The 23362-nt window shown below is 41.8% G+C and overlaps 1 protein-coding gene across 2 annotated transcripts in view; it reads left to right on the forward strand.

The window, feature by feature from the left end:
• Nucleotides 1-3845: 3845 nt before the first annotated feature.
• Nucleotides 3846-23362, forward strand: part of gabbr1b (gamma-aminobutyric acid (GABA) B receptor, 1b) — a 50929-nt gene continuing 31412 nt past the window's right edge. Inside the window, exons 1-6 of one of the 2 annotated variants that reach the window (XM_018754455.2) lie at nt 3846-3876; nt 10950-11036; nt 12320-12384; nt 13063-13201; nt 13487-13672; nt 14325-14342. In XM_018754455.2, coding sequence (XP_018609971.1) covers nt 10958-11036; nt 12320-12384; nt 13063-13201; nt 13487-13672; nt 14325-14342 — 487 coding nt within the window. In that variant the 5' untranslated portion in view covers nt 3846-3876; nt 10950-10957. Of the gene's footprint in view, nt 3877-3914; nt 4802-10949; nt 11037-12319; nt 12385-13062; nt 13202-13486; nt 13673-14324; nt 14343-23362 lie in introns of those variants that run through there. The other variant, XM_018754453.2, reaches the window with a different exon arrangement.

Here is a 23362-nt window from a genome sequence, read left to right on the forward strand (position 1 = left end):
GGTTTAGAACCAGTACTACTGGGATTCACTTATTTTTGCACCTGAACTACTGCCGTGTTTCTGCGACACGCACGATTTCCTTTAAGGCAACATATGGAATTAGTCCTTACACGCCTATTGTGTCACATGAGAAACACTGCACCTCATTCAACAATCACATTGTCTGAACCGCTTGTCCCATTCGGGGTCGCGGGGAGCCGGAGCCTGAGCCGGAGCCTAACCCGGCAACACAGGGCGTAAGGCTGGAGAGGGAGGGGACACACCCAGGACGGGATGCCAGTCCATCGCAAGGCACCTCAAGCGGGACTCGAACCCCAGACCCACCGGAGAGCAGGACCCGGTCCAACCCGCTGCGCCCCCCTTATTCAATAATCATTTTTTGGTAAAACTAAAGGACACAAGGGGTTCGCATGCTTTTGAGCAGCACTGTACATGGTGACTGCATGGCTCAGGATGCTGGGTGGAACAGAGGCCTCTTTGCCCCCAGGGTTCGAGGGAAGAAGCCATACATTGCAGTGTTTCCTGCACGTGTGTGTTCCTCTGCCTCCCTTACTTCACATCTCAGAGCTGCGAACCTGGCAAAGTCGAGCAGATCGAGGCTGGAAAGAGGCGTCCGAAGAGAAAAGAGGAAAACCTGCTCGTGGGGGTGGGGGAGGTGATGTGATAGGAAGAGGATGACAGGAGTGGGAGTAATGGCCAAAAAATGTGACGGTGCAATGTCTGACGGCTGGGGATGCGGAATAGGATAGGGGATGGGGATGGGGGATGGGGGGGTGCAGGCAGCCAGAATATCACAGGCATCAATGGCTAATGAGCAGAGATTCAGAAAAGGAAAGATTGTCCTCTGTCTCTGGGCTTTAATTATTCAGCAGTGATATAAATATAGAGAAGAATGCACTTAGAGCTGGTCGCTGGGGGAGACGGAGGGAAGAGGAGGAGGAGGAGGAGAGGAAAGGAGAGAGAGGAAAATGGGAAAACATGATAATTGACTGATGGCGGGTGGGTGGAAAAAGGGTGGAGACGTGGCACTCGGGAGGGGGGAGCGGAGATGGGCTTTAATTCTGCAGGACAGAGGAAGGGGGATAAGATATGTTGAGGAAGATGACGACAGACAAGGGGTCCTGGACGCAACGGAGCGAGGGCAGCCGATCATGGCTGTTGCGGATTGAAAACAGCGCAGGGATTTTAAAAATTTATTTTCAGCGCCTTTTTAGACTGAGCAAGAAAAAAAAAAGTTTTTTTTCTTTTCCTTCATATATGTGTGCATTCCTATTTTAGACATCCAAAGGAGAACCATTAAGAGTTTAATCAGAGTCGAAGCGGGTCGTCGTTCTGCGTTTCTGTGCTTTTTTTTGACATTTTCCAAGTAAAACCAAAAGGTTGAGGTCACACTGCTGCGTACCGACCTTATAATTCTTTTTTTTTTTGTTTTTTCCCCCACATCCACATCTTTTAAGTGCCTGTTTGCAGCTGTGAGGTGGGGGGGCGAGCATGTCTCTAACAAGTTCGACTTCCTGATGGGCTGTCCAGGGAGATGCTTTCAGATGTCTCGTACCGTTGGTCTGCAAGGCTTACATTCACACATCACACATCCCTCTTTCTTCCTCCCTGCTGTATTTTCGAGTAGGAGGAAAAGAGTGTGTTCCTGCCCTTGAACCGCTTTTTTTTTTCAGCATTTCCTACCTCTCCCGATGGTGGCGGACCAGGTGACTTATTGTCTCTCCAGGGTTTCGCTCCAAGGATAAAATCATTATTATCGTAAATGAGATTCACCCCTAAAACACACACTGACAGGGATGGGAATTAATCCAGATTGCATACCAGCTATTCGTATTGTGGATCAAAGGCAGAGAGGTAACAATTGATTCGGATCAGTCAATTGATCTCAAAGAAAGATGTAAATTACACATACGAGTATGCATATAAGCATTGGAGATCGCTTTGTATTTTTAAGATGCGGTTCGATTTGAACGAGCAACAGTGGGGAAGGAAGGAAGGGAGAAGAACTGAAGCGTTGCATCGTCTCCATCCCCTGGGAGCAGCTTTTTCTGAATGCCTGTGGGTAGCATCTGGGAGGCCCGACGTGTTGTGTTACGGCCCGGATTTTTGTGAATTTTTGCACGTGCAGCTGTTGTGCAGGGCCTGGATGGAGCTGGGAGGAATTTAATTCTGCAGTTCTTATCCTGTGTGGCACACACACACACACACACACACACACACACACACACAAACAAGTGGTGCAAAGGGTCTGTTGAGAGCTGGTGGAAAGTGGGCGGAGTCAATGACAGAGGCGGAGTCAGAGGCAGGGCCCTGCCAATCCCCAGAAGAGGGTGTGGCTAAACTCCTCTAATTGATGTAGGGGGAAGATGTCAAACCTGTTCATGTCCTCCTGTTTGATGTTCTGTTCTGCTCGGTCAGCGTGAGAAAAATCACAGACTGTAATAGTTAAAAGAGGAACGTTGAGATCATCTCCGCAGTCGTGTTCAGCTGTTGCTTCCGACATGCTAGCGGGAAAATGCACGCGTGTGAGAAGATGACGTGACACGTGCTTGTGTGTTACATTGGCAGAGCAGCAGGTGGTGTAGTGCTTGGAGCAATTTCCTTCCAGCTGAAGGGCCTGGGTTCAAATCCTTGCCTGTGCTGTAGTACCCCTGCGTACGGAGCTTATCCTCAATTCACGCTGTAACAATTATGCTGCTGTAAAAATGAATAAAGTAGCCTAGTAACATATTATTGTAAGTTGCTCGGGAGAAAATGAAATAATACCTGTTTTACATTTACATACTGAGCAGACGCTTTTCTCCAAAGTGACTTCCAATGAACTCTGTGTAGTGTTATGAACCCACACACCTTATTCACTGCGGTGACTTACACTGCTAGATACACTGGGTCACTCACCCATACATCAGTGGAACACACACACACACTCTCTCTCTCTCTCTCTTTCTCTGTCACTTACCCACTATGGGTGAACCTGAATAGCATGTCTTTGGACTGTGGGAGGAAACCAGAGCACCCTGAGAATATGCAAACTCCAGACAGACTCCAGACAAACCCACATCCTCTCGCACCACCCAGGCGCTGTGAGACAGCAGCGCTACTATTAAAGTAGAACTATTATTCCCAGACAGTCGGTAACGAAGCAGTTAGACCAGCTACCTTCTAACCTGAAGGCTGTTGGTTTAGATCCCACCCCAGCTGCCGTAACCCTTGATCATGGTATTTACGTTGAATTGACCCTACTGTGTGACTGCGATTATGTGTAAACTTTCACAAAGTCACCAGCCAAACACAGAGTAACAATAATTTCTGAGAGATACAGTTTTGAAAATGTTCGCCCACTTGCACTCTGCCTTACGGGGAGGGGACTCTTCTTGGAGGACAGCGGGAGCATTTCAGCTTCGGCATTCTTGGAAACCTGACCGATAGCCGGAGACGGCGCGGCACCAGTGACACATTCTCTTATTAGAGTCCAGAACATATTAACCTGTAGCACATCACGTCTGAGCCGGAGACATGGAGGCAAACATGTACTGATCTTCACCATCGTTGTCATCATCATCATCATTATCATCATCATCCTACACGAAACATCAAGGCGCCAGGGAAGCAGGGCCTGCCTGCCCACTGATATACATCAACTCAGCACGGGGTGGGGGGGGCGGCTAGATGCGCTCTGCATTATTTTTCTGGGGCGCGCGCGCATCATCTGTCTTCCCCTCGTCCAATTAGAGCTGCAGCATCCCTCTCATTATGGCACGCGGCGCGTGCGCACGCTACGGCGCGCGCGCGAGCTGCCGCAGACCGAAGCGCGACTGCCGGCCTGACGTCTCGCGCCGTGACGTTGGAAGGGAGAGAAGGCGAGCCAGCGCGCGGGTGAGTGAGAGAGAGCGAGAGAGATTGAGGGAGCGCGCGAGGGGGTGAGAGACAGAGGGGAAGAAGGGACCGCCGACCCGTGCTTCGTCGTCTTGTCTTTACTCTGATTTATAAACCCGTCAGGTTTAGAAATGGAAGCCCTCTGATTTTTTTTTTTTTTTAAATTAAACACGAACATTTATTGGCTGAGGAAAAATGCCACTTTTTACTTGATAAATGTCGTCAGAAACGCCGTTTTCGGCCGACTCGTTTCTGAGGTAAAATAACGCGGCACTGCTTGACCGAGAGAGAAGCGTTCGTGTGGAGTGAGCCTTCCCTCAGCCTCAGCATCCAGCTTCACACACGGTCCTCCCGAACTCAAAATTCGTCTCGTTCGTCGTTTTCATCTCTCAGGAAACATATTTATTTGTGACCGAACGGGCTTTAGCCGCAGCTTGAAAACCGAGCAATACAAGAACGGGAAGAAATGAGGCACAGACAGATGTAGCGACAGATATTTAAATGATAGATATTATCTGACTAGTTTTGGTTCGCGCCTAGCGCATTTGGTGAACAGAAAAATGTTACATATCATATATTTTATTCAAAAGTATATTCATTCAGCTCTTGTCAGTCAAGGGTTCAGCTGTTGAATTTCTATGTAGCTCACAGCAGCAGGCTAGCTAGAAATATAGCAACATATATATATACCGTTCTTACCTTCATGATTCTTCCGTCCAAGAGAACATTTTGCTTTTCTTTTTTGCCTGAACGTGCACTCTGTGCTCTGTTTTCTTGCAAGTTAATGTTTTAATTGTCACATGATTTTCAGTAGCTCTGTAGTATGCACACACACAAGAAAATCCTCGTTCAAAAGCAAAACAATTAATTTTATTGAAGAAACTGTAAAACCAAGTGCTGAAGATGAACTATCTGAAGAGCCTGTGTAAGTGGTCTTTCAGTTGTTTTATTTTCAGTGTTTGGCTTATTAAATGTGTGACAGCCAGTGCATGTTAGTGTTTTAATGTCATGTTTTATACTGATTTATTCATTGCAGTTCTGCCCTGGCACCTGTAAGCATCTGAGAAGTAAATGAACGTTAAAAAACGACTTTGTAGTTATCCATTAACAACATTTAATTTTCTTCCTGCTTTTGAGGAAGTGCTACGGCCCCCATCATTTTCAGGATCTCTCAGTCTCCCTGAAATATATCTACTGTTCGTTCTCTTTCTCTTTTTACTTTCCTTGCCACATGAAAATACGGGAAGTTTGGCAAGTCCACATTGCTGTGATGTATACTGTACAGTAGCTCTATTATACTGGATGAATGATGTCTTGCACAGGTTCCACAGAACTTTTCTCACTTGTGTTTTATGGATTGTACCTTCACTGAGAGCCTTGTGGCTCAACTTTCAAGTGTCTGGTAGCTCAGCAGCTGCCTGCTCTGTCACCACAGATGCCTAATAATATGATTTGCACCATTGCTTTTGACCTGGAACTTAATTTTACTACTTTTCCCCCCCTCCTGCTGTGGCTACATGTGCTTCTCATTGTACAGCACCACTGTCTTGGATGCAGTGCCCTTCATTTCTGCTGTCCGTGGTTCTGAAAACAAGACTGCTTGCTGACAGCAAAGAATCAAATAGACCAGATGGCGTTGAAGCAGAGAGCCATGTGCTGCTGGGTAGTAGTGAGTGAGACAGACACTGGAGGAGAGATGAGTGAGAGACATGTGGCGATGCTGTGTGGGTTTGTCTGCTGTTTATAGGGGACTTTATTCTCACCAAGGAGTGCCCCATTGCTTTCTGGGCCTGTGCATGTATCCATGGGCACAAGTGAGACTTAATTGGTGTTTCTGTGGAGATGTGAGGTGTTTAATCACCAGGAAGAATATGCCCACGGGATGCACAGTGAGTTAACGAACTCCAAATGAGGGAAATAATTAAATGTTCCACTGTGCTGACACTTTTTGTCCCTGTGTGATTATTGACAAAATCAACTTCTTTGGATGTTCAGTGAGACAGGAACATGGTAACTCCACACAGGAGAATGCATTTCATCCTGAAATAGGGTTATGATATATATGTATGTATACTGAGTGAAAACTATAGATTGTTAACAGTTAGCCTGGAGAAAACAACTTGCTAACTGTAAGGTGAAGCAATTCATTAAAGGTGAGATTACAATGGCGATGCTACACATGATCTTTCTGACACGACTTTGCAGTATGTTGGTATTATTGTGTGATAGGTTGTGGTTTCTAAGGTATCTGTTCATAGGCTGCCCTTACAAAGGAGCTTTAACTAACTGAGACTTATTGGATGCAGACTGGAGAGACCATCTTATACACAAATGTAGGATTGCTGACAGCAAGGCAAGACAGATGGGTGGTTTGCTTTAAATGTTCCCTGACTGACATATCTTACTGCTTTCCTTCTGTGGCTGACAAACGTACTAACATCTTTTGGCATCTGCAGCACTGGCGCAATCACATTCATGCTTTTCTTTTTATAAGTTCCCAGGAATGAGGTGTATGTCCTCTGAGGTTTGTTTTATTTTCTGTCTTCACTGTCCCTTTTGATGGAGACTTTTGATTCATTTCTTAATTATGTTTCAGTTTAATGCTGAATCTTCTGTGCTGTCTTTAATTCATGCAGTTCCCTGCTAAAGTTGCAGATGGACTCAGTAATATTGGTTTTCCAAAGTGCTGTGGCAGAACACTGGTAATCTGTTTTTCCTTCTTTTTCAGGGCAAGTTCACTTTTTTAGTCTTTTTAAGCTTTCTCTCCCATGTCCACATCTGATGGTACTGCCTCAGTGGCGCCCAGCAGTTCTGCCGCACTTGTTTCATGGGTGACCGCAGAATCAGGTCATCTGTACAAAGCATGAGACTTCTGTGTTGTCTTTAGGCGAAGTTGGGAATGGCATGTGCATCTTATAGAAATACTGGCCACATGAAATTTATGCTCATGTCATTGGTTTTTCCTTCACACTCATAACATTGCATCTTAGTAACCAAATGTATTTTTGATAATAGAGTATAAGCATAATTCTTTCTTTCTTTCTTCCTTCCTTCCTTCCTTCCTTCCTTCCTTCCTTCCTTCCTTCCTTCCTTCCAGTGTTTTAGGTCGTCTCATCATGTGCCCGTCTCGTAGCTGATTTCAACCAGCCAGTACCACTGTGTATCACAGAGTGTAGCTGTCTCTCTCTCTTTGGGTCCGACTCCTCTTTGATCTCTACCAAGCAGTACCACTGCCTGTCTCTCTTTCTGGGTCTGACTTGATTTTGATTTCTACCAGGCTGTACCACAGTGTATCTCAGTCTGTGCCTGTCTCTCTTTCTGGGTCTGACTTAATTTTGATTTCTACCAGGCTGTACCACAGTGTATCTCAGTGTGTGCCTGTCTCTCTCTGGGTCTACCTCTCTTGTGATCTTCATCAGGCTGTTTCACAGTGCATCTCAGCATGTGCCTGTCTCTTTCTCTCTCACTGGCTTTGCCATCCCTTTGATCTCTACCAGGCTGTACCACAGTCTGCCTCAGTATGTATTTCAGCACCCTGGTGTGTGACTCCCTCACGTCTCTCGTTTAATAATGAACCTTCCAAGTGTTCCATTTGTTTCTGACCCATGTGTGTTCTCACTCAATTCCCAGCAAGCTGACTGTATATAGGTGCTCATTTCCACCTCCTCTCATAATTAGGCAATTAGGCCCATCATGTTGATACTTTTCATTAAAAAAAATGATTACATACAAAGACTACAACTATTTTGCAGCACATCCTAGAAATATACATTTCATTGTTGTATTTGTAGGCATACAGGTTGATATAAATAGTACAAATAATATGAAATACTTATTGGATGAGTTGAGCAAAGACAGTGAGTTGGAATAAAAACCAGAATACAAACACCTGCACTAACTCCGGACATTTTTCACAGTTGTAAGCTTATTTTCATCTCTGTTTGGAACAGTTCAGTTTTCATTCAATCTGTCACAAAACAAGGATGAGATCATATTACAACAGGAAGTTTGTATTTTGAACAAAGGGCTTACAGAGGAGAAATACTGTAACTCCTTTTAGGTTTAGTGATGAAATACAGGAAAGCAGGGATATTTTTGTATTGAAGTGCAGTAGTGTAACAGTATTGTGGTCTATGTCATCTAAAACATCATATCTGTCTTTAAAATCATGACTTTTAAAGTGGATTTAAATTTTTATGGGGTGCCAAAAATAATGATGTTATCCAATTTGGAATTTGAAATGTTTATGTTTAGATGCAGTGGCACTGTACTCTGGAGGACTGTAGGACTGGAGGACAATTCACACATTGTTTTTTTTTTATGAGATGTACATCTCTTTGTATAAAAGCATCTGCTAAATGAATAAATGTAAATGTAGTGGATTTGACCTTGCTTCGACCTTGGCGGTTCTTAAGCAGTACTTTGTGAAAGCAGAAGAGTCATATTTCTAAAGAGGCTTGTGCTGGGATAGTACTTAGTCCCTGTCAGGTTTCTTCTCTGGTACTCACCAGTGACATTCTAACAGCAGATATAATCACCTGTCATTCTAGGTCACCGAAGTACTCTCAAAACCACACTCATTGTAACTCTTGAAGCCTAGTGTAGCTCAGAGGCTTTTGAGGGATTGCATTTTGGAACAGGCTTGGAAGAGCTACATTTGCTCAGATTGTGTGACATGTAGGAATTAGATAAACATTTAGTAAAACATCATGTTCCTTTTCCAGGAGGAGAAGCAGCACTTCCCCAGTGAGTGGCTGGGCATGAAGAACCCCTGTGGAGGCTTAGCCAGGAACTTCATTTGTACAATTTTTAACATTGTTCATTAGCATTATTAGTGAACATCATTATTGAAAATCAGTACTGAATCTCATTAACGAAATCATGGAACAAAATAACAAAACACTGTTTTTTTCCTCGTGGGGGTGCAGTTGCATGCTGGCGCGGTGGCGCGGTGACGCAGTGGGTTTGGCTGGCTCCTGCTGTCTGCCAGGTCTGGGGTTTGAGTCCCACTTTGGGTGCCTTGTGACAAACTGGCATCCTGGCCTGGGTGTGTCCCCTCATGCCCTCATGCCCTGCGTTGCTAGGTTAGGGTCCGGCTCACTGCGACCCCAGTTAGGACAAGTGGATTCAGCCACTGTGTGTGTTTTTTATTCATTTTTGTGTCAACTCGGTTCTTCAGATTTCTGTATCAAGCAAATCTAGTGGTAATAGACTTATGTCTGTCAGCATACCTGAAAGAAGGAAAGAGTGGCTGTGTCGATGCATACTTCACCAAACTGATTGCTTTCTATAAACAGAATTAACACGCTGACGCCCAGTGGAGGGACTGTGCCGGTTGATTGATGAGCATGTACACAAGAGTAGTTAATTTACATCTGAATAATCAGTTCTGCAGTAAATAGTTAAATCAATAAACAAATTAACCAATCAGTACATTTTATTCCAGCATCTCTAGAATTTTTTTTATTTTGTGAAGAAAAGAAAACATTGACAAAGTGTCATTCAAATATATGGAGGAAATTCAAAGGAAGACAGGTGTGTGTATCCAGTATTTGGACTCTCTTGGCCTACAGTTTCTATCTGAAGAGAGAGGAACAATCTTCTGTCATGTTTACGAAAGTGTGTGCATGTGTGTGTAAAAGTTTGCGTTCAGATACAAAAGTGTGGGAGCAAGGAAGGTATGTATGTTAAAGGCAAGAGTGAAAAGGCTAGAGAAGGGAAGCTGAATGCAGACTATGTGAGCTTCAATTCCAGGTACTTTCGGCCCTTGTGCTCCCATGTCCATCATTGTTAATGTCATGTGGGGCCCTTCAACTTGTGCTGTGTTGGAAACTTTGGTCCCTCAAATTAAATTTTCTAAATAAACCAGAAATACAATAAATGTACTAATGATCATGTAACTGTTTTTTATAACTTTTTTGATAGTCTCAGAACTGAACTCATGCTGAATTTGAATAAAGTCATACAAAGAGATGTATTTTGCCTTGTTAAGAATTGTTTTTGTGTGAAAAGATAAAATTGTGTTGAAAAACATCTCTTCATAAAGGTTGTTGTTCTGATGTATTTAATAAGTTGTGACTTTTTACAGTTTCATGAAAGTGAAGTGAGATCAGACTCCCTTGTCCGCTTAATTTTTGCAAAATTAAGTCTGATTAAATGTGATATTTTTCTATTTGTACAAAATCAGTGATCCTGAGAAAAAATCTAACTAAATATTACACAATTATCAATTGTCAAAATATGTCTTTTGCTGCAAGTATATTGAAAGAAAGCGTATGTACAATAGATTTATTCCCCTTGATACATACATTTAGATTTACGGGCTGTTTTCAAGAGTAGTCAAAGGTCATATGCAGATGTGTGATTAGTCTTCAACTACTCCTCATTTTCATTTAGATGGAATTGGCTTGTGTACAGAACTGTGCCATGTAACCAATGGGTTATACCTCTGCCACGTACAATCTTTTTTTGGTTTCATTCTCTCAAAAAGTAGTGTCTAAACTAGTATTCTAAATATTTTTCTGAGGCCTTTTGTTCTTTCAGCCTGCTGCTGGTCATGCTCATCCTGTCCTGCTTTCCTCTGCACTGCATTAACCTTTTCTCCTCAGCTTCACTGTAAATCTGTACTTTTTTTTGTATGTCAGTGTGTAGATTTTGGGAATGTATCATATCCTTCGTATAACATTAATTGTAGGGTAATGCCATCATGCCCTCATTTTATTACTGACAGGAAAAGAGCACCTTTCTCAACTCATCCCTTTTCCTTTTGCTGCAGGTTTCGTGTCTTTTACATCTTTATTAATTTTATACAATTATAACATTCATATTTAGGAATTTTTGCAGACATCTATTTAACAGTTACATGGCTGTATTTGCTTTGCCGGTCACAGTTTGATAGATGGACTGAACTGAAAAAAATTAAGTAATAGCAGTCTTAAAATGAAGGATGTGGCACTGACAGAAGCTGCATTGTGGAAGCCACTGTAGCTCACAGATTTGAAGATGTTGTGTATTGTCCTTCAGCCTGAGACTATTATTTATCATGCTTTCTCCCATTCTTTCACTCTCTGCAGGTAGAGGAATGGCCCAATATCTGCTTCTTTTTATCTTTACTGTTCTCCCTACCATCACTGTGGCTACACATAACACAACATCTGGAGGTAATTTGCATCTGAATCTCTGCGTGTTTTTATGTCCACCCTCTGTCTCAGCTCTGTATTTACACATTTTTCTCAGTTTTACATGTTTAGTATCAAACAGCTTTGTCAGTCATTTTGACTGAACCACACACACACACACACACACACACACACACACACACACACACACACACACACACACACACACACACACACATTTTCAGAACCGCTTGTCCCATACGGGGTCACGGGGAACTGGAGCCAACCCGGTAACACAGGGCGTAAGGCCGGAGGGGGAGGGGACACACCCAGGACAGGACGCCAGTCCGTCGCAAGGCACCCCAAGTGGGACTCGAACCCCAGACCCACCGGACAGCAGGACTGTGGTCCAACCCACTGTGCCACTGCACCCCCCTTTGACTGAACCATCAACACATTTTTTGATTACTTTCATTTTTGAGCTTGCCACCTTTGTTCAGGCAGTGAGTCTAGGGTCCGTTGTCTCTTAGAGGAGTGGGGATTTACAGGTTTGCAGAGCATGCATTGTTCTGCTCAGCATATAGAAAGGTGTGTATATCTGGGTGCTCTGGTTATCTCCCATAGTCCAAAGACACATGTTTCAGGTGAACTGGTGACTAAACTGACCTTAATGTTTGGTACGTGCAAGTGAATGAATGTGTGTGATTGCCATGTCATGGACTGACGTCCGGTTCATATATACTGATGTATAAATATATATATATAAGCAGTGTATAGATCAGAATGCTGTACATACAGGGTGAATGTAGATACAGTAGCCAACTGATTTGAACCATGCATATACTGTATATGAGAGAGAGAGAGAGAGAGAGAGAGAGAGAGAGAGGTATGTAGTCTGTATAGAGTTATGCACTGATTCTGCTGGTATGTTTTGCATATTGAGATCTGCAGTGCATACAGACATATTGTGTTTATGCAGGCATGCAGTGTAAATACTGATTTATGCAGGCATGCAGTGTAAATACTGATAAGCTGTGAATATGCAGTGCATTCAAACTACAGTACATCCATTGGAAAGAATCTAATGATTGATGTCATGGTGCTACAGATCCAGCATTTCCTGTCCAGTCTCTGGGTTCTAATTAGAAAGAGAGATCCTCCTGGGCCAGGCTTAGATTCTCACTCAAGGCTTCTACAGCCCTGTGTTCTTGTCATTGCGAGAGCACTGCTTTAAAGTTTGTCTTTTGAGAACAGCGCTCTCTCCTGGCTAAAATACAAAAGAAGCAGTTACACCGGTGAAGTGCTTGGTTCGTTTTCCTCCCCAGGCTGTGCAATCATTCGCCCACCGAGAGATGGAGGAATCCGGTACCGCGGGTTAACGCAGGAGCAGGTACAGTTCAGCTTTCCTTTTTTCCCATAAAGAGCCTCTCTCCCCCTTGCTTTAAATGTCATTGCATTCTTTATCATCACATGCAATTGACTAATTTGATTTTGATTCTTTATTAGGCAGCAGAGGAAAGTCTGATGAGGCTTCTGAAAAAGAAAATCAGTTTAATGTGTACGACACACTGGCTGGCATGAGAGAATCTATGCATATACACAAGACACAATTAGTTGAGATGGCGAAATGCTCATATATGGATTTCTTTGCTGCTAATTAACCACTGATGATATTCAGCCCCTTATGATATTGATGCAAGTAATTAAAACCAGAGCAATTATTACAAGGAGACACACAAGCTCATTGTAAATTCATGAATGCAGACAGTGGGGTCTGATTTAGAACTATCAAGCTGCTTTGCCCTGTTAATATAAAATAAGGCCATCTTAGCTTCGTTACATTCAAATAATATATTGTTAATAATATCTATGTTTACTTAACTTGTTTGGGAGAGATAAACACACATTTATTTCTCAAAAACCCAAATAAACTTTAACACAAATATCTATGTCTGTACACAAACATCCATCTTAACACGAAGATACGCTTTAGATAAATAGGCAGAAAGACGTGCATATGGACAGATGCTAGATGGGAGCTAGAGACATTCTTCCTTTCTCTTTGAAGATCCGCAGTGTGCAGATTCTACCAGTGGACTATGAGATTGAGTACATCTGCCGGGGGAATCGGGTGATTGTGGGGCCCAAAGTCAGGAAGTGTCTTCCCAATGGCACCTGGACAGACCTCACACTGCGCAGCAGATGCTGTGAGTACTGCACTGCCTTTGTTTTCCTCTCACTCTTCATGTTTTGTTACCCATCATATCTCTTCTTTTCCGCTTGCATCTGGCTTTTGAGTAAGAACATTTGGACTGGTAGACATGAAAAAGAGCCTTCACATCAGAATGCTCTCAGACAGGCCTTAAAGCTCTGACTTGTGGGATGAGTGGAAGTAAATATCCTTAAATGAAGGTTTTAGCAGGAACTTGGTGTGTGTGTGTTTATCAGTGTCAATGTGTGGCACTAATTGTCTCCCCTCATTGCCCACACAGTGCTCATGTGCCCACGCGTGTGGACATCCTTAGAAAATGGGCAGGTGACAGTGTTACCCCCAGGGCCACCAGTGGAGGGGACAGTGTTGCAGTACAACTGCCTGACAGGCTTCCGACTGGTGGGCCGCAACTCCACACTGTGCACCAAACTGGGAAAATGGGACTCACCCAAACCTGTCTGTCACTGTGAGTGTGCAGTGTTCAAGGGGCCGTCTACAGTGTGTCCATTTGTCTGTGCGTCGTGTATGTGTTGGTTTCTGTGATTCTGTTTCACTTTCTGTAAATGATCAAAAAATGACATTTTAAATGTAAAGTCAAGATACTTGTTCTGAATAATTTCAGCGTTATAAAGAGTATAGAACATAATAAGGAGTGTTAGTAATTATTGAGAGGAACATTTTGTTTTATAATGAATAATATACACACACACACACATTTTCAGAACTGCTTGTCCCATACGGGGTCGCAGGGAACCGGAGCCTACCCGGTAACACAGGGCGTAAGGCCGGAGGGGGAGGGGACACACCCAGGACGGGACACCAGTCCATCACAAGGCACCCCAAGCAGGACTCGAACCCCAGACCCACTGGAGAGCAGGACTGTGGTCCAACCCACTGCGCCACTGCACCCCCCTCATGAATAATATATTGTGTGTCTTTTTATAACAATGTCTGGTGTGGAGTGGAATATTTTCATATTTTGACTGCAAACGGTACTTTTCAAGTCATACAACATACTGATAAAAATGGCAATAACTCAAAATAGCATTAAAATTTTCAGTAAATGCTGACTATGTATTCTTTCTACTGTGTTTTCTTTCTCCTGCTCTCATTTCAAGATGATCGCCATTACTCAGGTAAGAACAACTTTTTTCAAAAATAGTTCATATTTGGCCCAGTATCATAGTGCAGGTTTTATATCCCACCTTAAAAAATCAGCCAAGCAGGAAGGGAATTTTTTTGGCTCTATTTGTGGCTGTTATTTTTCATGTTTGTGGGAATTTTCTCATATTCCATTGCTCTTCATTCAAAATTCAGTGTATATTTGAGCATTGGTTGTCAGGTGGAAATACCAAAGGCAAATAGAGTAAAAAAAATAAGGAAATGTGAAAAACCTAAGTGATCTGAAGTAACAAGTAGCTGAAGTGATATAGTTGAGCTCAAAGTGTTGTAGTTATCTCACATATTTAAAATATTGTGGCAAAGTGCTGTGATTGTTCATGTATGTAAGCAGTGATATCATTAGATTATACCTCTTCACAATGCTTGTATTGGTTCACAGGGACAGCTGGTAGTGTAGTGGTTAGAGCTGTTTGATCCCCACCTCCAGCTGTATAAAGGGGTAAATAATTGTAAGCTTGTGATAACTGTAATCTTAACATTGTAAGTTGCTTTGGAGAAAATCATCATGTAAATTTAGCCTCTTTCCACTTTTCCCAGTTTGACTTCTTAGTTTGATTTTCCCAAAACACTTACGCTATAGTTTCTTACTTTTTTGTAATTATCCGCATTAAAATATAGTGAAATGCAGCATTATGTAGTGCTTCAGGAGCAGTTGGTGCTTGGGGAATAATAATTAGTTTGAAGATTTCAGTGTTTCTCTTGGGGCTGCTGTCTTGGCTTTTCTTCAAGAAGTGTTCAGTCTTGGGACTTTTTGACAGTTAAGTCTTCTTCAGATCTTTGTTCTCTTTGGGAATAGAGACTAACATGCAGAACATAGTGTAGGAAATGAGGTGATTCAAGCTGTTGAGGCCAAGGGTACAGAGATTCTTGATCCTGGTACAGATGGTCCCCACTATTTGACACCCTGCTTTGCACATGCATTGCTTATGGTCCTTATTTGTGACATTCTCTCACTGTAGGAAACTATATCTCTACCAGTAAATCTCTAGATCCACAATTTCACAAGTTTTAACACGTGTTTTTATATTTGAAATTCAAAGTTGATTTCAGTAATTATAGTAAGGTGTTTTCAAAGAAAATGCTCCACAGTACAAATCTTTTACAGTACAGTACTGGTTTGTACAGACATAGTATTTGTTGTTTCCTGCTACTACTATATTTTATTAACAGTGCTATAATAATGCCCATATAGTATCCTAAAAATTACAAAAATATAGTAACTATAACTTATGATTGCATTAGTGAAATAAGGTAGAATAAAGATGGAACTCAATCAAATGCATTAATGGTTAGATAAGAAAGTTAAGCTAGATATGAAATGTCGACGAACTGTTTCTTGCACTTTGTGCATCAGTTCATTCTTGGTTTAGTTTGGGTCATTCACGTGATACTTACAAATGACAAGTATATACAGTACAATCAGACTGTTTATATTTCCTCTGGTTATTCAACCAAAGTGCCTTTATAAGTTGACCAATCAAAATCTATGGCTTCACTAGTAGAAATAGAAAATTAAAACCTGAATCGGTGTCCATGATTTTCAGTTTTTCGTCATGACACGTTGGGCCACATTAACAATGCTTCTGTTCTTTCTTATGGGAAAAATTGTTCTGCTGTATATTTATATATGTTTTTTTAATATAAAATGTCCCTCTTTGTTTCTTATTAGCAATATTAGCAGAGTGGGGACCTTCTGTGTTGACCTAAGTGTTGCCACAGTGAGCGGAGTATTGAAGTATATATTTTTCTTGAACACAAGGTGGCAACATTTCTTGGGGGAACAAATAATTCACTGGCACAAGGGCACATAGTCACGTTGAAGTTGCACATCCTCCCTATTTGGTCCCAATTCATTCTGTGATCATGGGCAGAATTCATCATGTTGTGACTGATCATCAAACCCTATGGCACAACAGAGAAGCTCAAAACATTCTATAAGTGAACTGAATCACTGCAATCTCACACTATTATTGTGTGAGAGTGCTTTACTGGAATTAGTAATGTGTGAGCGTGGAAGTAGAGGCCATGTTTGCTGCATCAGTAAGAAACTTATTATTCTTATTCTATTTTAGAAAAAAGTAAAAAAATCAGTTTGAATAAATACACTTAAATGTAAAATGTGTTTGTATCTTCAAAAATGTGTAACTCGAGTATATGGAAGGCGAAGAGCCAATGGAAAAATGTTGTGGGTCACCCACACAAAGCTGCAACTACAGAAGTCAAACTGCACTGTAGTGAATAGCGTAAAACTGAAACAATGGAAGATTTTTCCTCATGAGAAAAATTTCTGCACACAAAAAGTAAATAGTACTATGAATATTATGAACCATGTTTTTTCTGCAAATTTGAAGAATTGTGGTGAAATTCCTGCCTGGTGTGTACCATGTTTCACCAGATTGAAGGTGTTAATCCAATGGAAAAATTTTCATACTGAACACAAGATGGCAGTGCAGTCATTATTCATCCATCCATCCATCCATCCATCCATCCATCCATCCATCCATCCATCCATCAGTAACTTTGTTCAGTGCAGGTCTACAGTGGAACCTAGCAGTACAGCCAGTGCAGTCAATAAATTACTCAGGTATTCAGTCATTTTACTTATATTATTCCTAGTCAAATACTGAGTGTTTAGATTCCCTTAAATTAAACCTTTATCACAACTGTCAACACAATATTTGTCACATTGCATTACATTAGTAATCTAATTGTTCTTCCATAAATAATGATCAATATAACAAAAAACTGTGTAATTTTTAACATTCTTTTTCCAGCTGTCACCAAAGTAAGAACTGATGCTGAGGTGGCAGTGATGGCTGTTTAATTTTTAAATAAATGTTACTTTGTTTTTCGTTTTTCCCTTTTTGGCTTCTTTATCAGCAATATCATTAACAGGACTTTGGGTGGTACATCATGCAAATTATTTATGTATGGAAATGTGCGGTTGAAGGGATATGGCTCCGATGTAGAATGTAAAATATCTGCGGGTAGAGCATGCACGAGTGCCTGTGGGGCTCAGCAAATAGCATTTTTGTCTTGCGTGACAGAGGCTGAAATGTCTGTTCCATTTGCTTGACTCTCCCTGAATCTAGTGAGCAGAAGCTGTGAAATTGTATCTCTGTTGCACCTTCTGTGTCATCGGCCCTGCTGCGTTTCACTCCTTACACATACGCGTCTCACACACACACACACACAGACACACACACCCACACACAGATATCCACGTGCATGCATGCAGACCGATCCCAGAAAAGCCCCCTTCCCTGTCTAAACAGAATGGATAATGCAAATGAAAGTACAACGAAAATGAGCATTTAGTACACATAAACAGAGGAAGATTGATTTAGCTCACTGAACAAGTCCTCCCACCTTGGGTGCCCATTCCATCAATCTATTTGCTCCTCATCAAGCATGCACAAATTCAATTTACACCGCAACTAACAGCCCCTTGAGAGGCCACTGCAGCTGATATGTGTTGAGCCCTTCAGAGTGAGACCAACGTTGTGATTATTTATCATTCATATCTCTTTAATGTCAGGGGTTCAGTCTGAAGAGTGAGGGTGAGAAGTCTTAAGATTAGAGTGCATCTGTTTATTGGCAGCAGGTCATTAAGGAACTGGTCTTGTGCTTTTTGAGAAAGGTGCAATGACCATACAAGTTATGCAAAAAATTATGCATGAGTCAATCTATCATGAAATGAGGTTGAATATGCAGTCTGTGAAGCTGTTTTTTTATAACACAAACCAAATTCATTTGGAATTTCAAAGCTTAACCCCTGAAGACATCTTTGTCAGTAGAAGCTGCATGGATTAAATAGAGGATGATCCTTCTTAAAATTGAAGATTAAATTAGAAATGTATGTGTTTAACCTGCATAAATATTATTGTACCTTAAAATACAAATAATAGACACCATGAAACTGTAAAAATACTGATGAAATTGAAAGGAGCATTACTAACAATGCCAGAGGGCACTGCTGGAGGTCTAAAAGCCTGGCATTCTTCAGTTGTAGGGTAATTACTGTAGGACACATGTTCTTACAATGTTGTGTGATATAGGCAGCTTGTGACAAATATTGGGAGTATTTCTGTAATTTGCACATTTCATTAAATTTTTAATTATCACTATTTTAATACAAATAGACTTAAAATAAGTACTATACTCAAGGGTTCTATTGTAGGAGTGGGAATTCATCTTTGACATTGACTGCAAAGTGACGGTTTTGACCACTACACTAAACTGCAGACAGAGTAAATGTACAACTAAGGTAGAAGATTAGAGCGTTTGTTTGTGAATCTTTTTCTGCAGACATAAATCTGTATGCTGTGTTAAGATTTCCTGTCTGTGGGCCGAGCGTGTGTTTTTCTTACCTCCCCTGGCTGCTGGTGTTCATTGAGTTACTGAGGACCCAGTGTGACAGTACCCCGTCCCCCCCGCTCACAGCTGGGGAAAGGTTAATACGGGGCCTCCGTCTGTGAGCAGGCTCTTGGTGTGGGAAGTGCTCCCCTTTGAAGATTAGATGCCCATATGGCATTTATGCCCACACCACTTTCTAGGAAAACAGCAGAAGGTTTTGTTTCTGACCTGCTAGAGGACTTAAACCCAGTCCACAGGGAAGCAGTGAAAAGTCTTTAGTGTGTGTGTGTGTGTGTGTGTGTGTGTGTGTGTGTGTGTGTGTGTGTGTGTGCGTGCGCATTTGTGCATTTATCTGTATACGTATATCTGTGTATACCATCATCGTTAAAGATTAGCTATGAATTATGTATCTTGATCTCAGGGAGTGAGGGGGTAGGGATGGAAAAAGGGGTGGGTGTCATGGAAACGTGATGGGGGGTTCAGATGACTGACCTTTCTCAAACACCTGTCAAAGGTAATGTTGAATACAATAAATATCTTGGGATGACAGCCTGCTTCTCATCTCAAAAGTTAAAGCCCAAGTGAGTTTACTGATGCAGTGTTACACTTGCATATTAGAAAAGCAAGAAGGACCTCAAAGGGCATGAACAATAGTTTGTCTATCAGGGTGCAATTTCATTTAATGGTGAACTAGCTAAAAATAACATTTACTGTACATTTCCCTTACATTTATGAATGAAACCAAAAATCTTGCTCAAAGTAACAGAAGTTAATAGCATATGTATACAAAACTTATTAGTATATGTTTTTAAAGCGATCCCTTTACATTTATTCTTCTGGTTAATGTGTTTTTTTTCAAAGGTACTTACAACGATTAGGCATTTATACAGAAGGTAGGGTAGATATCTTACTCAGTGGGTTCTAGCAGGAGGTGGGAACTGGGGCTGGGTCCTTTGGGTTCACAGTCGGCAGTTGCAACCACTGTGATACCTGCTTCCCCTTTCGGTTTCATTATGTTCGTGGCCTGGATTTCAGAAAATGATTTAAAATGTTTTAAACCACAGCAGTGTTTGTGCACCGCCAGACACACTGGAAACAGCCGTGACAGTGGCACTAACTCATCCCATGAGCGCAAGTACATCTGCCACATTTTCGAGTGGCTGCCATGAACCCTGAAGCACCGTTGGTACATTCTCGTTGCCTCAGAGAGCAGGTTTGGAGTTTACCAAACCTCGGATCTGCACAGTGCTTCGTAGCAATGACCTTACATGCACTGAGCAAAGACCTTTCCTACTGGGGTTGTGAATTATCAAAGTCCAGCAATCACACAACATGCTTACATGTAGTCTTGATCTTTAGCCACTCATCTGCCACAACCCCTGGGCAGTTCCTCGCTCACACAGAACTTTATCGTAGACAAAATGTTTCACATGTGTAGGGTTGAGAATGGGTCCGGGAAAATGGTTCTCAGGGCTGCGAATCCGGAAAATCATAAAGCATCCGTTTCCAGTGTGCAAAAGTAAACATCTCTGACAAAATTATTTAAACATGAGTTTTCCCACAGTCAAGCAATAATGACTTGTTTTTATTCCAAAATATAGTGGTCACATCTCATATTCCACCTTTATATAAAGCTTTTGTGGGGCTGATTAAAGACTGACATTTTTGGGGTGAGAATAAACAAAACTAGCGGAGAAACCAAAAACCTTTTTATAACCTTGCATGCAGACAACTCACAAAAAAAAAATGAATTTGGGTTCATTCCATCACTGTAAACAATTGACGATATCTTTTGATTCCATTCTAACCGAGGATGAATGAGCATAAAGAAAATATTGAGACTGAACAAATGCATTATTTTACCAGTGATTTATGATCCTGTTCAGTACCCTACCGAGAAAATGTGTCTGAGTGATGGTTTTCTTGGCGTTATGCACTTTCTCATGAAAACACAGGTGAGGACTGATCAAGTTCAGCTCACCATCAATTTTAAAAGTAATTTACACAACTGCTGTTGGGAAGGGTCCCAAAACTGGCCATTTGTCACTTTCATTAGCTTGAATCTATTAATCATAGCCTTCTCCTCCTCCTGTTTACATTTTGGTACTGTTATCCTTCTCCTTTGGGTCGCTCCTGATTTTATTTTATGTGTATTGGGAGAACATTCTTGCAACTGAACAGAAAACAAGCTCGTGCTTTCCCTTATCTCCAAATGTCCCAATGTGCACAGACCTTTTTTTGTTTAAAAAGCTGTCGTGCGCAGCGAAGGTAAAGATTCCCCTAATAAATCCAATGACCACATTGCCACTGTGACGCCACGGCTCTGCCGAGGCTTCCTTGTGGCAGCATCGCAGCAGGGGCTCCATTAGTGTTCCGACGACTTGTTCCTCCACGCTACTTCAGTCAAGGGAATGCAAAACAACAGGATGCCGACTCCAAAGGGAATGAGTTTCCTCGGCAAGGCTAAATAGACGATTGTCTGCTGAAGCGCTGCTGTTTATTCGGCAGTCGTTAAGATAACATTTTCACATGCAATCAGTTTTGCGGTCCAAATGCTAATGCTGCTGTCTTGCAAGCCTCATCAACACCAGAAAAATGTGAGCCACCACTCTATATTATTTGTTCTATCTGAATAGAAGGATCCTTTGTGTTGCTGCCATCTTTATTTAGACAGATAAATTAATTGCTTTTACATCCTCAAAATCTTAGGTGTTGCACTCCTGCGATATATTTATATCCAGCTCTGAAACACAAAGACCAGCAATCTTCCCTATTAATAGATATAAGAGCCTTGGAGTGAACAGATTCCTTGGACATCATTTTGTCGAGAACATTGTTTTCCATTCACTATGTTGAGGATGCAGCTGATGGAAAGGTTGGAAAGACAGATGTGTGTCTTCATTTTGCTAATACTACTGTTTTTTCTGTGTCTTTCTTTCTTTAAAGGGGGAATCACATTTTATGGTGGATATTCCGATTCATTTTTATTGGTTGAAAAGACACACTATTAAATTAGGCAGTTTTCCTAATCCAGAAATAAAAGATAATTCTTTCATCTTTATTTTTCATTTTTATTTCTATTTTAAGAGAGACCCTGCAGTGTAAATAGACATGTCCCCCTTTTTAACTGCACAAGTACATACTGCATCTATAGACATAAACACTAAAACCCAGCTCTACTAACCTAAAGGTCTCATACATAAATATCAACTTTACATACCTTAACACTGCTTCTGTGAACATAAACAATAGCTACAAACTACTAAAATTTCACTTTAAAAACATACTTTCTGAACAAACTGGAAATAACAATTCCCTGCCTAGATACTGTTTACAAGTAGTTAATAACTAATAATTGATTATGCTCGCAAACTATTTGTTTTTGCCATGATTCAAAAGGAAAAGTACTTTACACTTCAGATGTTTTCCAAATTTAAAATCACTCAACCCCCTGATGCTTTTAAGCAAAACTAAATTTTCACCCTAGAAAATGAGAAGGAAGAATGCGGGAGTCTGACTCATGTGCCGTGCGTGTGCGGTTTAAAGTGGCGGTTTAACACACCTTCAGACAGCAGCGCATATGACGAATATTAATTACAAAGTTGGTTGTGAAAAACGCCACTGCATTGTGTTTCCACGGCTCGCACCTGCTCATCAGTATTTCTGCGTAAACCAAAACCCTTGGCTGGGCGCCGTCAGGATAAATACACACAGCGAAAGATAATCCCTAATGAGAAAGACTTATCTGGAATATGCAAAAAAAAAAAAAATAGAAAAGAAAAAAGTCATAAATAACCATACTCATGTGCAGTGTGCAGTGCTGAATCAACTGCTCATAGAGGAACAGTCTGACAGATTAGAATGTATTATGGATGTACAGTTGGTTCTACTTTAATACCATTTCCCTAACAGAGAGATTAGAAGACAGCAGGATGGATAGCATGACTGCGAACTAAACGGGATGAGAGGTGGGGATGGAGAGAACGCGGACGTGGTAAATCGCTTGGCTGGACAAGTAGTGAATGCCTGTCCTGTAAGTACTGCAGCGCCAGCAATGTATGGACAAGGAGTGCGGAACTCATAGGCAGCCCGCATGCCAACCAAGACCAGTGTGTGTTTATTTAATCTTTCCCCAGTGTGAGCGGGTGCACAATGGCTGGGAACCTAGTGTGACAGGCGCTCTAACCAGCAGGTCATGTTTTGCAGCCCCGCGCAACAAAGGGTGCAAGCAGGACGCAATCCACCCTGCGGGATTATACATGGTGCAGGTGTGCGGACGAGCTGCCGAGCGTCTGTTCAGGCGTGACAAAAATGAGATCATCTCCATACCTGTCACTCGATAACATTTCAGTAAAAAAAAAAAACTGGGAAAAATACCTCGGGCCAAAATAATCGCAGTTAAAAATATTTCTCAATTTGCATCTACATTTAATTTGAAGCAGGGAAAAAGCAGTGACCTTGTGGGGAAGCTGAGGGAGTTGCAGTCGAGAAGAGAGCTCCTGTCGCTATTGCCAAAGTGACTGACCGCCGCAGACCGTCTGGTGGCGCAGGGCACCCGATCTGATTGCCTGCACATGTTTATGCATGTCGTTTGCACGTCTCCCCCTCTTGTGAAGAT

This window comes from Scleropages formosus, chromosome 23 (assembly GCF_900964775.1).
Source record: "Scleropages formosus chromosome 23, fSclFor1.1, whole genome shotgun sequence".
In the NCBI taxonomy this organism is placed as follows: Eukaryota; Metazoa; Chordata; class Actinopteri; order Osteoglossiformes; family Osteoglossidae; genus Scleropages; species Scleropages formosus.